This window comes from Orbicella faveolata, unplaced genomic scaffold, assembly GCF_042242905.1.
Source record: "Orbicella faveolata isolate gen_17 unplaced genomic scaffold, um_ofav_v1 contig_4, whole genome shotgun sequence".
Classification (NCBI taxonomy): domain Eukaryota; kingdom Metazoa; phylum Cnidaria; class Anthozoa; order Scleractinia; family Merulinidae; genus Orbicella; species Orbicella faveolata.
This window is the reverse complement of record NW_028301569.1, coordinates 12,066,693-12,081,183: the sequence shown is the minus strand read 5'-3', so window position 1 is coordinate 12,081,183 and position 14,491 is coordinate 12,066,693. Positions and strand designations below refer to the sequence as shown.

At 37.9% G+C, this 14,491-nt stretch overlaps 1 protein-coding gene across 3 annotated transcripts; it reads right to left on the bottom strand.

Moving 5' to 3' along the window:
- Window positions 1-2,484: 2,484 nt before the first annotated feature.
- On the bottom strand, window positions 2,485-14,380 carry LOC110050352 (ceramide kinase-like). 3 transcript variants are annotated; one of them, XM_089276576.1, is made up of 12 exons: window positions 14,021-14,380; window positions 12,372-12,617; window positions 11,760-11,891; window positions 8,399-8,462; window positions 7,770-7,927; window positions 6,793-6,867; window positions 6,158-6,332; window positions 5,767-5,847; window positions 5,454-5,512; window positions 5,085-5,278; window positions 4,356-4,552; window positions 2,485-3,571 (listed from the first exon to the last, which is right to left on the bottom strand). In XM_089276576.1, exons 1-12 carry the CDS (start codon window positions 14,148-14,150, stop codon window positions 3,493-3,495), a joined length of 1,590 nt encoding a protein of 529 aa, XP_089132702.1. In that variant the 5' UTR covers window positions 14,151-14,380; the 3' UTR covers window positions 2,485-3,492. The 3 variants fall into 3 exon arrangements, with proteins under 3 accessions (XP_089132702.1, XP_089132704.1, XP_089132703.1); XM_089276578.1 differs by having other exon boundaries at window positions 14,036-14,380; XM_089276577.1 differs by having other exon boundaries at window positions 5,460-5,512; window positions 14,021-14,347.
- Between the last annotated feature and the right edge of the window lie 111 nt (window positions 14,381-14,491).

Sequence of the window (14,491 nt, the reverse complement as noted above, 5' to 3'; positions counted from 1 at the left end):
TGGACCTCGACTCCGTCTCGGTCCATAAACACGCAAAAAAACAGAACTTGGCCAATATCCAGCCATCTTGACCTCTCACTTGGTCAATAACCCATATGTAATGGCTCCTTTGCAAATCCCGCTGGAGGTGTTGGAGATGCACCTTGATCGGGAGGGCGACATTTTGATCTTGACCCAGAAAACTTAGAAAAGCCTGTCAAAGTTCAAACATGGTTACCATTTAGGGTCCTTCTCGTTCATGAGCTCACGAGAATAGGTAAGAATTAGAAAGTCACTCCTTTTGATGAACATCTACAACAACAACAAGAAGTTAACTACGTCAGTATTTTCAAACCCATAAAACATTGAACACTAAAAAATGTCTGGAATGTTTATTGTGTTATTTACCCTTACGATTATTAAGAGATCCTGTCGAGTCAGTGTACGTGATATTTAGGCTAATTTAGGCTAACCGCAGTGCAATTTCGTCATTTTGTTTTCGTTTAGCATTACCTAATACTCCCCTGGTTTGTTTTGCAAAGTTTCAAATTACTGCAAGCTTAATTTTGCATATGTTGCAGATAAATAATTGTTTTCTTCTAATCGCGTCCCATCACTGGCGGACCAAGCTCACGATGCGTGGAGTTACAGTCGAACCTCCGGTTGCGACCACCACTCCTCTGCAACCACACCACCATATCTGGAACCTCTTGTAAGCGACCGCGACCATTTTTGAGCTAAAAGTTAAAAATTTTCTTTTGTTTTTAACCTCCCGTAAGCGACCACTGACAGATAATTGAGCGGAAATTGGATAATTAAGGTGTTGTAACATTACGTCCGGTTCCTTCTAACGTTTAGACAACATGAAAGAATTAATTTGTAACTATGGTGAGACTTGTTCCGTTCGCCTTATTGGGTAGTTTATCACAAGCGAACCGTGATAATTATCTTTGTGGCTACTAAAAGTCATTACACGGGTTTAGATGGGCACTGGCGCATGGGGTCAGTCTCTGTAGTTATCATATGCTAATGAGTCAAATGGTCTTTATAGCTCCGGTGTTTAGATAATTGCTGATTTCCCATGAAATGATCCCTTCCACCGTCAAAGACAACCCGTGGCATCCAACTCTATACCAGTCGAGAAGGGAGGTATATTAAGTCATAACTGCTGTCTCCTGTCTGCTCTCACTGGATGGCGAGACTGGAGTGACCCCGCCTAGGAGATGGTGTATCGGGATCTTGAGCTGCATCAACAGAGTCCCGCTCTCGGCCGCACCGCCGACATCCGAGGGAATGTAGCGTACTACGTGTGGGCCCGGTTTACCTGTACGAGTTGTCAGGAGGAGGTCAATGTGGACAACCAACCGCCACAAGGACTCTACTCCAAATTTTGTCTGGATTTACTTCCACAGCCTTTTTCATGTCTGGATATGGCCGCAGGGCAGCGGAGGTTTGGAATCAGGGTTTGGTTCCCTTAGACGAACTGCCTTTCCAGTGTCAATAGCTCCATCTACGCGAAGCAGCTAGTCTTAAGGTGTCAGCGACTCGCCTTTCGCCCATTCTCCTTGTCCCTTGAAACAGTCCCGCCGGCTTTAGTAGGTGAACTACACATGAAGGTTGGCTGTCACAAGTTTTTTTGAGACACATGTCATTGGGAGATTTCCTCTTATTTATGTCATTTTTAGGTGATTTTTATTTAGGAGGGCTCCACTGAAAACCGCCTTTGGCGAGTCGGATTCCCTCACTAAATATTATTATTATTATTGTTATTGTTATTGTTATTGTTATTGTTATTGTTATTGTTATTGTTATTGTTATTGTTATTGTTATTGTTATTGTTATTGTTATTGTTATTGTTATTATTATTATTATTATTATTATTATTATTATTATTATTATAGCGTGAGCTCATTACGACTTCTAGCCCCGGCTATGACACCCTTCAAGAACCGTGGAGGTTCAACAGCTACATCGGATAGATCTTCTTCCATCACAGCGCGAGATTCAAATCTTGCTTTGAACCCTGAAAATCTTGCTGATCTATATTGATTTGGGTGCTGTGGAATTTTTTGCTCCAGAGAGCAAGTCTGCATTTTTAGTGGACACCTTTTTACTCAGGCCAAATGCTCTAAACTGCGAGCAAAATGTCGCTCGCGATAACGAGTGCAAAGGTCGATGTTCTCCCAACGTCGCCAAATGCGTCTAAACTGCGATGAAAGAATCGAGATAACCCGTTTTGCGGGAATGGAGTGCCTCAGGCTTAGTGTCCCCAGCGGAAGCCCCATGGGGGCGGACTTAAGGGTTGGCGCGAAGGTTTTTCAAATGTCACGAATCGTAAAAGCATCCTTTGAGATGGCGCACTTCTGCCGGTGTAACGCCTTTTTTTCGAGGGGGGGGGGGGGGGGGGGAGGAGAAGAACAACCTTAATTCTTGGATTAATAATTCTTAATTCTACCCGGCAATGTAGCTGTCACTTGCCATTGTCACAATTGATTTCTCCAGCAATTTCTCTCATTTTTGTTCTACTTTAATACGTATTCATCAACTCTTTTGCATCAAGAAGAGATAGCAATTTGAGTGTCAGAGCATAAAGTTCAAGTGCTAGAAATACAAAATAAAATTTAATTCCGTTTGCATCATAGATCAATCCATATACTTTGCATAAGAATCTTGCCACTCTGTGGTCGAATAAATAAAACAAAAAAGTAAACAAACAAAAATAAATGAATACATTACAAAAACAGATTTTAGTTATAAAGTGAATAAAACTACAAGAAACCTGAAGGATCTCGATTGCATTTAAATATGGACAAACACTGCATCCTCCCTCCCGCTGACTTCCAGCAGCACTCCCCCTCTAGTTTTCTTAGTCCATCACGCGAGATGCAAAAGAATGCGTGACAGAAAAAATTGGGACTTGCGAGGGCGTCACATCACAACTTAGTCTACGGGTAGCCCCTTTTTCGCTTTGTCTGTCGAGCGACACCGTAAATAAACCGCGAGGAAAAAGTGGCCGCATTAATTTTGTTTTCTCGCGGTTTTCTTTCGCGTCACGCACGATGGACTATGTGAAAGAGGGACTACTCGTCGTCTACATCACACTAGCCTCCCGCGTAGATGCTCTTTGGGCTCGTCACGCAATCCTCCTCCCGCACGAGGCGGTAGGTTTCGTGCGAGCTCAAAGAGCGTCTGCGTAGGAGGCTAACATCACACTGGTCGGTCTAAGAAAAGGGAGCCTGCTCGAAATCTAATGTTATGTTCACACTAGACCTAAAAGAGTTTAGTCTGGTCACAAATGAAACATGCTTCACTGCAAATACTGTTCACATTGATCAAGTAGTGCATTGTGCAAATCATGATCGAAACATGTTTATTCTGATTACGATTGGACTACCTCACGAGGTAATTTCGATTGTTAAAATAGCGGCCGAAAGCAGAAAGGAGGCAAGTTGAAAGATAATAAATTGTGGCTAAGACGAAACAAAATGAGAGAACATCTTCATATTATTTTAGTTATTTGAGGAAGCAACATTTTTGTCTGGTAACATCCTCAATGCCACTTCCAAACAAGGTGACAATTTGTCTGTGCACCCTGAAAAAAAAACGAAAAAGTAATTACTGGAAATTAAGAAAAGAAATAAACAATCATTTAATAAGACAGCTTTTCACTTAAAAAGATTGTACACATAGGAAGTGAGTTGGCGAAAAAACGTAAATTTTGTGAAATCCGCAAGCCAGCTCTAGATGGTGGAATTAGCACCACAAAGAAGTAAAAAAATTGTAAATAAAATTTTGCAATGACGAAAAATTGTCAAGATAGCGAAAAATTGCAGTTTTGTAAAATTTGCACCTGAAACGAAAAATCGTGTAAAATTCAAAATTTTTACAATTTTATTTCTCCGTTTTCTCCATTGTTTTAATTTCGATCGAGAAGATGTATCAAACACTCAAGACAGTGTTTGTTCACATTTCCAAATACCTTGAAGTTCACCAAAAATACTCCCTTTACTGCATGCGTCATATTTTCACCTCTCTTCTCAAACTCATTAATAATTCATCAAGTTAAAACAAAGAAAATCACAGCCCTGAAGGAGGTTTGGATACCAGGTCTTAATTAGCATAGATTTTGACGATTTTATTTCTCCGTTTACTTCTTAGTTTTACTTTCGATTGAGAAGATATATCAAACACCTCAAATTTCGTCAAAAATACTCCCCCTGCATGTCATATTTTCAACTCTCTTCTCGGTGTTTCGATATCCTGATGAAACACTGTCTCTCGTGTTTGATATATTACTTCTTGATGCTTGGAAATGTGGTCAAAAACAGTCTTCCTGTTTGATACCGTGTATTATGTCAATGTGAGACATTGCATACCTGAGTGATAAAGATGCCTGTCTGAGAACTTCACCGTCAACATTCCATACACCTACTGGCCTGTCCTTAGAGTTTGGTCGTGCCTGGTAACTACTGAGTAAGGGACTATCAGTACCATGCACAGGACACCCACTCTTGCGATAGGCACTTACATGGCATTCTTTGATGCGGTGTGTTTCAACAAAATCAAGTGCAAACTGCAGAGAAGAAAAGTGAATAACATGATCAAAGATCTGCAAAATTGAGTACTTCACATGGAAACTTGGTAACAGTCAAAGTTATTCACAGGGACTGACCTGAATATGACAAAACAACTCTGATCCATAAATGGCGTGATTATGAACTATTAATGTTTGTAAGCAGAGGCACCTCTAAGAAAGCAAAATTCCTTAAAACAGACAGCAACAAAAACAACTTGGGGAGCAGTGATAGTGCAGTGGTGAGAATGTTAGCGTTCCAACAATCAGCCTGGTTTTGAATCCTGGACCTGGTGTCAAAACAGGGGTTGTTTGATGTTGGTTCCCATCCTTGTTTGAAGGGTATTTGTCTGAATTCTCTGGTTTTCCTCCCTCCAAAGAAACCAACACTTCTAAATTCCAATTCGATCCAGAAAACTGTGGATAAAGAGGTTCTCTATGGGATGTGCCACTGCAAATTCTTGTTTCTCTTTATATATTTTTTATTTGGGTTCTAGGAACATAGGGATTTCAGACATGACTAAAAACTAACCTGGTCTTTAGAATTAAAGTTCCGTTGTATATGTGAGTGCATTTGAAGTCTTGAGCATTCTTTAATGATGACAAGGTCGGTGAAACCATCTCCCAAATGACAGCTGGGTGAAGGACCATCTGGTGATATTTCACATATGTTGGGAAGAGTGTAAAAATTCACTCCGACAACACGAGAGTGAAATGATTTCCAGTCTGTTGATAAAATTATTTATATCAAAAATATTTCATGGTGCATCATAAGGGGTGGACGGGGTCACTTGTCAACATTCAAACCTTGTACGATGACAATGTGCATCAATAGAAACTTTCATTTCACAGCTTGTAAGAATGGAAATTAGAAAAAAAACTAATAAATTAATTTTAATACCTGTACCTTGGTTTTGTTCATTATCGCTACCATCATCTTCTTTATTACACACCTCACACCTAAATTGAAAAATGCCAGTTGAGTAAGAGTTGGTTGTGGTTACACTGTGTCATTGCTGAAAACAGCCATGCCTCTCTCATAGGTTTAAGGTTTAACCCTAACCCTTTACCTCCCCTCCCCATCCCATTGAAGAAACTCCAGTTGAGCATCAAACTATCAAACTTTTAAAGTCCCCTTCCCAGGAGAATTTCAATGATCCTTGGTTAGCTGTGGATATTCTCTGGAAGTGAACATTAAACATGAATGTACTTACCCTATTCTACACCTAGTGTTATCTCTTGGATGGTGTTCAGGAAAAGAACTTGGTAGATAACTCACTTCCACATCATATGACCTACATGAATAAAAAGCACAAAAACTATTGTTTAAAACCTATGTAACATACCGGTCCAAAATACAGCACCGTATTTTAAGAGGCAGAGTAATGTCACTTGTCTAAAAACAGATCGACCATCCTGACAGAAAAATCCGCTAGCCCTGGGCTATTGCACAGGGATGAGGACTTTACTCTTACACCATGCTTTAACTAAGTAGTCTGCTGACGAAAAAGGGCTGCCCTTCAACAACACTACTAATATATTTACAATAATTATTATCATAATAGGTTAGGGGGCACATTTCCCTAGGTTGAACACACAGCATACCTCAATTTCCACAGCCTTCGGGCAGCACCCCATTTGTACCTCTTGGGACCCATCCAGCGATGTTGCTCACTTGTCTTCAGGACATCGCCCAAGAATCCATAGGCCAATGAAAAAGTGAATCTGATGTGTTTGTTGTCACTCCACAGAGAACAAATGTCAAGTGATATGGTATTACCTGTTGCAAATAATTATGTATTGTTGTTCAGAACTTTTCTAAATGTTTCACAGTTTGGAAAACATTGCTACTGTAGTATAGCAGTGCCTTTAGAGAGACTCTAGTGTTAGTGCAACTCTTGAGAACGCAATTATTACATTCTTGAGGAGTTGCACTAACACTGGAAACCCGTTGAATAAGAATGGCAAGGGATCTACCAAACATATCTACAGAGAAAACCACAAAGTATTAAGTGACATATACTAATTTGAAAAATTAATGGATTTACACCTTCAATCAGCACATCCACATAATTATATTCCACCCCAAGGACAAAAATTATAAAAACAAAAGTACAAGTTATTCCACTACAGTGTATGTATTAAACAAGCTATATTCTGTGATAAGGACAACACTTTGTGACTACAATTATAAATACATCTACAAGAAGTATAGAAATTTAAAATGATAAAATATGTACCGAAAATGATGTGCATAGCCGATGTTACAGGATCGTTTACACCTTGAGCTGAATAAACAATCACCTCTGTAGAACCTACATGTACAAATAAGAATGATAGAACATGCACATGTAGTTTAACACTGACTTCATATGATAAACAGTAATGTGCTCTTGTCATTATCTGACTGTCAAATTCACAGCACCAGAGACTAACAAACTTCCTCAGACTCAAAAATACTGATTCAATGTTTTAAGGGAAAAAGATCTGATGTAAACACAAAAAGAGTATTATTGTACAACAGTACATTGTAATAACCATTCAATTGATCTACTCAAGTGAAGGTACTTTTTTAAAAAACGTTGTAAAAGTCATAATACTGGACCTTACTCCAGCTGTAGGTGGAAGCAGTTTCTAGTTATATATGATACAGGGTTCTCAATATCATGACATTTTCATTAACAATTGCATTTTCAATACACAGGTAAAACAAGGATGCAGATGGCCAAACAGGTCTTTTTCATTTTGTTTTATGGCACAGCCATTCACATTTATACTATAATAAAAGTAAAACTTGCAATACTAACTAGTGACACCCTTCACAGGCTGTATTACAAGTTGCACATTCAACTAATAACATTTTAAAATATTAAATTACAATATTTAGCAATGAAGCCCCATCAGCCTTAGCTGGTTTTCATGCAGGGCCTCTATCCTGGTCAAACTGGAATTTGGAGATGTTGGTTTTCGTAGAGGGAGGAAAACCGGAGAATCAGGAGGAAAACTCTTGGAGCAAGGCGAGAACCAACAACAAGCTCAACCCACATATGGCACTGGGTCAGAATCAAACCAGGGCCACATTGGTGGCAAGCGATCGCTCTCACCACTACGCCATCCCTGCTCCTACTCAGTGTTTGGATGAAACCAAACAAAAACGAGATGCACTGTATTATAAGACTCTGCTACCTAAATCAACTGAAGATAGCAAATGACGCACCAGCAGGAATGATACCAACTCGTATGTTAAGTGGAAGGGCATTGAATTTCTCAGGTAATGTGCCATCAACCAAATCAATTCCAACATTCCCATGCAACTTCTCTAATAATCCATTCACAACTTCATGCACAATGCCGTCACCACCAACACACACTACCCTGGAGAATAAAAATAACATCAATAAACAACCAATTAATATCAATAAATCAAATAATAATACCGGTAGTTGTTAACATATTGTGGCAAATTTTTGTTGACAAATAAAATTACGCATTCCCATTTACTTTATTACTTGACCAGTGATTCAAAAGCTTTAAAGTGATACTGTGACTTCCTGATGTCAGAAAAGTGCACTTCTGTTTCTGTCACACATGCCATATTACTTTCAGTTTGTCAAATAGAAGTTTTCATTTTAGTAATTATAGATTTTTCAATTGTAGCGCTTCCTTGTCTTAAGAATGATTTACATTTTATTACAGGTAGAAAGATTTGATGTTAAATTTATTATCATAAGATTGAAAAGAATTTATTTTCACATGTTATAGTTATTTATGATATTACTGTCAAAGGAGGTAATAACAGTATAATGTCAATTTAATAGGGTATACTTATTTAAGTCTGTTTCTTACCCATCGTAAGTTGAAAGCTCTGCCGTTCGGAAGTACTCCCAAGCATGCCCTGCCCATTGTGTCACTAAAGAAGTTTATAATATGCTCTGTGTTTACTGTGATTTGGAATATTCTTTATACATTACACACACATTTAAAACTTCATCATTTAATTATTAAACACAACTTGATAATTGAAAAGTCAAGTAATAGTTGGTAAGAATAGAAAGCAATAAAATTCAGTAATTTGATTTGAAACCATGATAAATAAATAAATAATTAAATCAATCAATCAATCAATCAATCAATCAATCAATCAAGCACTTTATTTAAGTGTCAAAGTCTTGAGGACACTGAAATGAGTTACCAAATATGGTTAATTAAACAGAAACTTCTTAAAAATCCCAACTGGCAGGAGACTGACCAGTTGGCTATTTACAAAGTGTGGATGAGTTGAATCTGGGACCATCAAAGACAAATCCATCCAGTGGCAGGGAAGAGGATTTCAACCTGGGACTTCCGCATTGCAAATCCATTGCCCTAACCACTAGGCCATGCTGCCTCCACATCTATTCAATTTGGCCAAAAATGTCTGCCCAACTAAAATCATGGTCCACTAAGACTAAGGGTCAGTTACAATGCTTATGCTTAATTTATTTTATTCCAGTATTTTTCAGGCTTAACAATCAGTGACCTGTGATGAAAGCTATTGTAGCTTTCCTACTGCAGCTTGAAACAGACCTTTACACTTTTTGAAGTTTCAATTTTGGCAACCCAATCACCTACATGGAACTGAACCTTGCATTTTGAATTTGCTATTAATGCATCTTGAATGAGAGTGAGAGTGAGAGGCCTGCTGAGTATAATGACCCTGTACCTCAAACTCTTCATGTGGTAACAGTTACACTGTTGTGATGGCTTTATGTAAGGTTATTTTTAGTTAGTAAACATTTTAAGGTTACAGTATACCTTCAGATCGGCAATTTTCTTCAAATTTGGATTTTTGGTTCAAAGTAATGGTCGAAGAGTTATCTCTAATTTCTGAAAACAAAATTGAAAAAAACTCAATATTGGCGGAGAAATGGAGGTTTTACGTTACGGCCGGAAGTAAAAGTTCCCTCTTGATTGACAGCCCTATAATGTGTGCCCAATCAACCGAGACCACTTTCGCGGAAATATATGGATACCACGAATTGGCTGGCTACTCAGATCCAAGCATTTTTCGTATTAGATGTAATTCTATTAAGTTATAAGTAAACATGGACCACGGAAAACTCTGTTTACCAGTTCGAAAAAGCGAAGAACGAATGAAAACACATCAATGAGTGAAGAAGCGAAAGTTGGCCTCGCGGATGAAGCTATAGCTATCATATCAAGTGGGCAAAAAGATCGAGTCAAGAGTAGAGAAAGATTCTGTAAAAGTTTGGGAACTCGACAGCTATAACAACGACATGTACATTGACTCTTTTGTTGAGTCCGATACCGATGAATCGCCCAACTTATTGAGATCCATTGGAATATTATCCATGCACATTTGCTCCGCCGCGCTTTCTTTTGTTCAGTTTGTTCTCGTTGCCCAGCCACTCTAGCGTTCGTATCCTTTTTCGTCTTCCCCATTTTGCCAGACCAGCTTCAAGAAAAACCGAGCTACAGAAAAAGTATCTCTCCGCCTTGAGCGCATTGTGAAACACAAGGGTTTTTTCGAGATTCACGCGTAAATTTCACCGCGAGTTAATTTAGTAAATTTTCCAAGCGCTGATTGGCTCAGTGATCTGAGAACCCAGTTTAAGGCGTTTGTGGGCGGAGTTTGTTTGCGAAGCAAGAGATTTTTCTTAGCGCTGTTTTCTCGAATAAATTTTTTCGCTTGAAGCAGACACTTTAAAGAGTTACAACTCAAAGGGGATTTGTTTGATTGCCCTCAAATTTGGACAGTAGCTAGATTAACATATAAAAAACAAAAACGTGTCTGCGAATTGTTTATTTCGAAATATTTTTTCTCTGAGAGCAATTTTTGTACGATCACTTCACATTTTTTAAATCCTATTTTGAAAATGTTCAGTAACTTTTTACTGCAATTGAATGTGGCAAAACGCAGACACGCTTTTTTAGCGCTTTTTGTCCTGAAACCGAGGAAAAAAATAAATTGGCGAAAAAGAAAATTCGCTTTGACTTGTAGCTTCCAAAAGGTGATTAGGATGCTCGCATTTAGTGGCCATGAAAAAATCGGCACTTCATTTTATTTCGAAATTTTTGGTATGGTTTGATAGCCAGCTCTATAAGCTTTAATTTGATATAGGGGTTTAGGTATCTACAGCTTAAACCGGACGCGCTACATCGCTTGGACGTGAGACACCCCTGAAGGTATACGGTAACCTTAAAGTTACAATTACAATATTTTATTTACAAATTACAGTAACTATATGTACTGTATTAGTATTCACAATTCAAAATGGTATGATTACTTTGCTTTGAAAATTATAATTTATCATTTTAAATTAATGAAAACATTTAATATATAGTTTACTGTATTTAAGTTATAATAAGTTCAATATTATTAAACACAACAGATAGAATTAATTTTTGAATACCACATACTATGATTGTGTGAGGCATAGTGGCCTCATGGTTAGAGTGCTCATCTCTGGATTGAGTGGTCCAGGTTCAAGCCCTGGCCAGGAACATTTTGTTGTGTTCTTGGACAAGACACTTTACTCTCACAGTGCCTCTCTCCACCCAGGTGTATATTAAATGGGTACCAGCAAACTTACTGCTGAGGGTAACCCAGCAATGGACTAACATCCCATCCAGGGGGAGTAAAAAATTAATACTCTTAGTCAGTTCATGCTACAGAAACTGGGATAAGCTAAGGCCTGATGGGTAACTTGGCTCGTATGCAGACTTTACCTTTGTATAAGATTATATAGTAATTTCACTAATGTCAGAAATTTTACAGAATTTGCATCTTTCATTTTCACGAAATTAATCTCTCAGAAAAATAAGTAACAATAAGGTTGTAGATGCTAAGCCAGGCTTCTTATTGAGATTCGGTGAAACAGACACATTATTACATGTACATGTATGTATTTCAGTTTCTATAACCTGAAATGTCTAAGTCTTGCTAGATGTGATGATAGTCCATCAGAGCTCACCTTAAAACCTCCCAAAGTTAGCTGTTCCTCTTCCCCCACCAAAATAAGTCTCCCGGACATTATTTAAGATTTTATTGCAGGACAAAGTGTTGTCCTGAGTTTTCTGACCATTAATTCTTTTAAATAATAACTTCAAGCATCAGATTTACATTTTATGTCAGTAAGACATGTTTTGGTGCATTCATACCATGGCTATAGTTCACTTAAAATTATGAGCTTTCTTATCTACTCACTCATGATATCTGCTCTGATACCAGCCTTCTCAAACAGTGGTGCAACATGTTTCAAGTACACTAGCCGAGCCTGGCCCTTCTTGCTTCTTGGGTTGATTACAATTTTTAATTTACGAGGCCTGCCTTGAATGCCTAAAACAAATAAAATAAATTCAGAATGAATTAGAAACTGCAAGTGAGAGTACTGATCTACCTGTGATAAAACATCAAAACATTTCAGTATTAAAGTAGGCAACAATCAAATTCATACTAAACTATGCACATTATGGAAATAGTCTGATTTCAAAAAGGCTGTGAGACTTTGTTATTCAACCTAATTATTTACAAGTGACATTAAATTTTGATGTTAAATACACTAGTGCAAACAAGAGATCAGCTCACTTGTCCTGCAACAAGTAAGGAACATTGCTTGCTTACACATAATGCCCTTAATTGTTTAAAATATACAAATTGAAAGGAAAAATACATGCCTGGACTAGAATTTTTCTTAAAATAATTTCAACTCCTTCACTTTCATACATGTACATTCAGAGCTGTACCTACTGCTAAAGATAAAGGCAAGAATGAACATTCCGGTAAATGACATCCTTTTAAGACAGTTTCTTTACTAACCCTGTATAATGTCATTAATTTTTGAGATCCACACCTCACAGAGATTTTCATCATCACTCTCGAATGTTATCCTTGCTTCACTCAGCTTCCTGTTTTCAGCTTTGCTGAATGTAAACAGAGTGAAACCAACAAGCCGCCCTTCTTTGGATGGGTCTCTTGGCAAGCGTCGTTTTGCTATCCATGCACCAATGATGTCAGGCAGTTTCAGTGATCTTGTTGATATGTTGTAAACTTGGCTGTTTGAACCTGAGTTCAAAACGTGTTACAAACATGGTTCAACTCAAAAAATAATCATTTAATTTTCTTAGGAAAAATTGATCCCTCCTTGAAGTACATGTAACCTCCCATCCAAATTAAAAATAGTTGTCCCTTTTGAATGAGTAATAGTTTTTGGTCAAAATCTAGTTTAGAGGTTGACAATAATATTCTGCATTAAACATAAATAATAATATACCGATAACATAATAATGTAAATTCATGACATGTGTTGTATGTTTTTTCCTTTGAAGTATATATGAAATAATTCATATTTGAACTGCGGTAGTAGATGAAAGTGAAGTATGATCATCGCAGTAAATTTTCCAATTTAAGCAACTGGAAAGAAGAAGCCTGAAAAAAATCAGGGCTTCAACGGGATTCGAATCCGTGACCTCCGCGATACCGGTGCGATGCTCTACCAACTGAGCTATGAAGGCACACATTGGGAGCGAGGTCAATTAATTGAGTTCATATCTTCCCGTGAGTGAAATGATGTGAAGTATATATGAAATAATTCATATTTGAACTACTTCACTTTCATCTACTACTGCAGTTCAAATATGAATTATTTCATATATACTTCACATCATTCACTCACGGGAAGATATGAACTCAATTAATTGACCTCGCTCCCAATGTGTGCCTTCATAGCTCAGTTGGTAGAGCATTGCACCGGTATCGCGGAGGTCACGGATTCGAATCCCGTTGAAGTCCTGATTTTTTTCAGGCTTCTTCTTTCCAGTTGCTTAAATTGGAAAATTTACTGCGATGATCATACTTCACTTTCATCTACTACTGCAGTTCAAATATGAATTATTTCATATATACTTCACATCATTTCACTCACGGGAAGATATGAACTCAATTAATTGACCTCGCTCCCAATGTGTGCCTTCATAGCTCAGTTGGTAGAGCATCGCACCGGTATCGCGGAGGTCACGGATTCGAATCCCGTTGAAGCCCTGATTTTTTTCAGGCTTCTTCTTTCCAGTTGCTTAAATTGGAAAATTTACTGCGATGATCATACTTCACTTTCATGTTTTTTCCTTTATTAAGTGCCTTTTCCCATAAATATTAAACCCACTGGAACAGCTGTTTTCTGTATTTTAAGCTTATCTTGTTTTCATAGTGCATGCAGTCAATAAAGAAGTCTCCCTGACAGGAGCACTTCTGATCTGTTCAAACCATTGTTTCACCGTTGCAACTACAGAAAACAAGATGGAAATTATAAGATTACACCTTAAGGGATCGTACCGCTAACTTAAAAGTTTACAATTCCCTTATTACTTAACTTCAATTTTTGCGTTGTCTTACTTACTAAACAACGATTTGAACCAATTCGGCGACCTTTTCACAAATAAGCCAAGGTGTTAAGCATGCTTAGTGTATACCTGTATTTAACTCGCCTTGTAGTGTCCAAACGATTTCACTCCTGTCGAGAAAGACATCGTATGTTTTCCCTTGAACCTTAAAAACCCCTTTCAATTCTTCACCTCGTTTATCCACGCCTCTTTCACTCATTTCATCACTGTTGAGGTTCGAGACATTCCTAGTTGTATAGCAAGAATGACAGAAGGAGTTTTCGGTTCTAGAAACGTGGTCGATTCACTTATCAAGTTACGCTGAAGTCGCGATTTACATCAAAGTTTGATTTGAATCGCCAGGATGTAAACATGGCGGTCTGATGTGACTTTGGTGCATTATGGGATATATTTCATTATAGGGGTGGGGAGGCTGAGATTTAAAAAAAAAAAAAAACCGAATCACCATCATAATTTTATAAATTACTTCCACACACAGAGAAATGAATTTTAGAGATTTTATTCTTGATACACAGAGGAGATAACGAAGGAAAATTATAA

Bases quoted from the DNA above. Each gene is read 5' to 3' on its own strand.
- LOC110050352 (XM_089276576.1), bottom strand. From the start codon at position 14,150: ATGAGTGAAAGAGGCGTGGATAAACGAGGTGAAGAATTGAAAGGGGTT. The intron at 4,553-5,084 runs GTTAGTTTTTAG...TCTTCTCTGCAG, and splicing joins ACTTTAATTCTAAAGACCAG to TTTGCACTTGATTTTGTTGA. The intron at 3,572-4,355 runs GTATGCAATGTC...TTTTTTTTTCAG, and splicing joins CAGGCATCTTTATCACTCAG to GGTGCACAGACAAATTGTCA.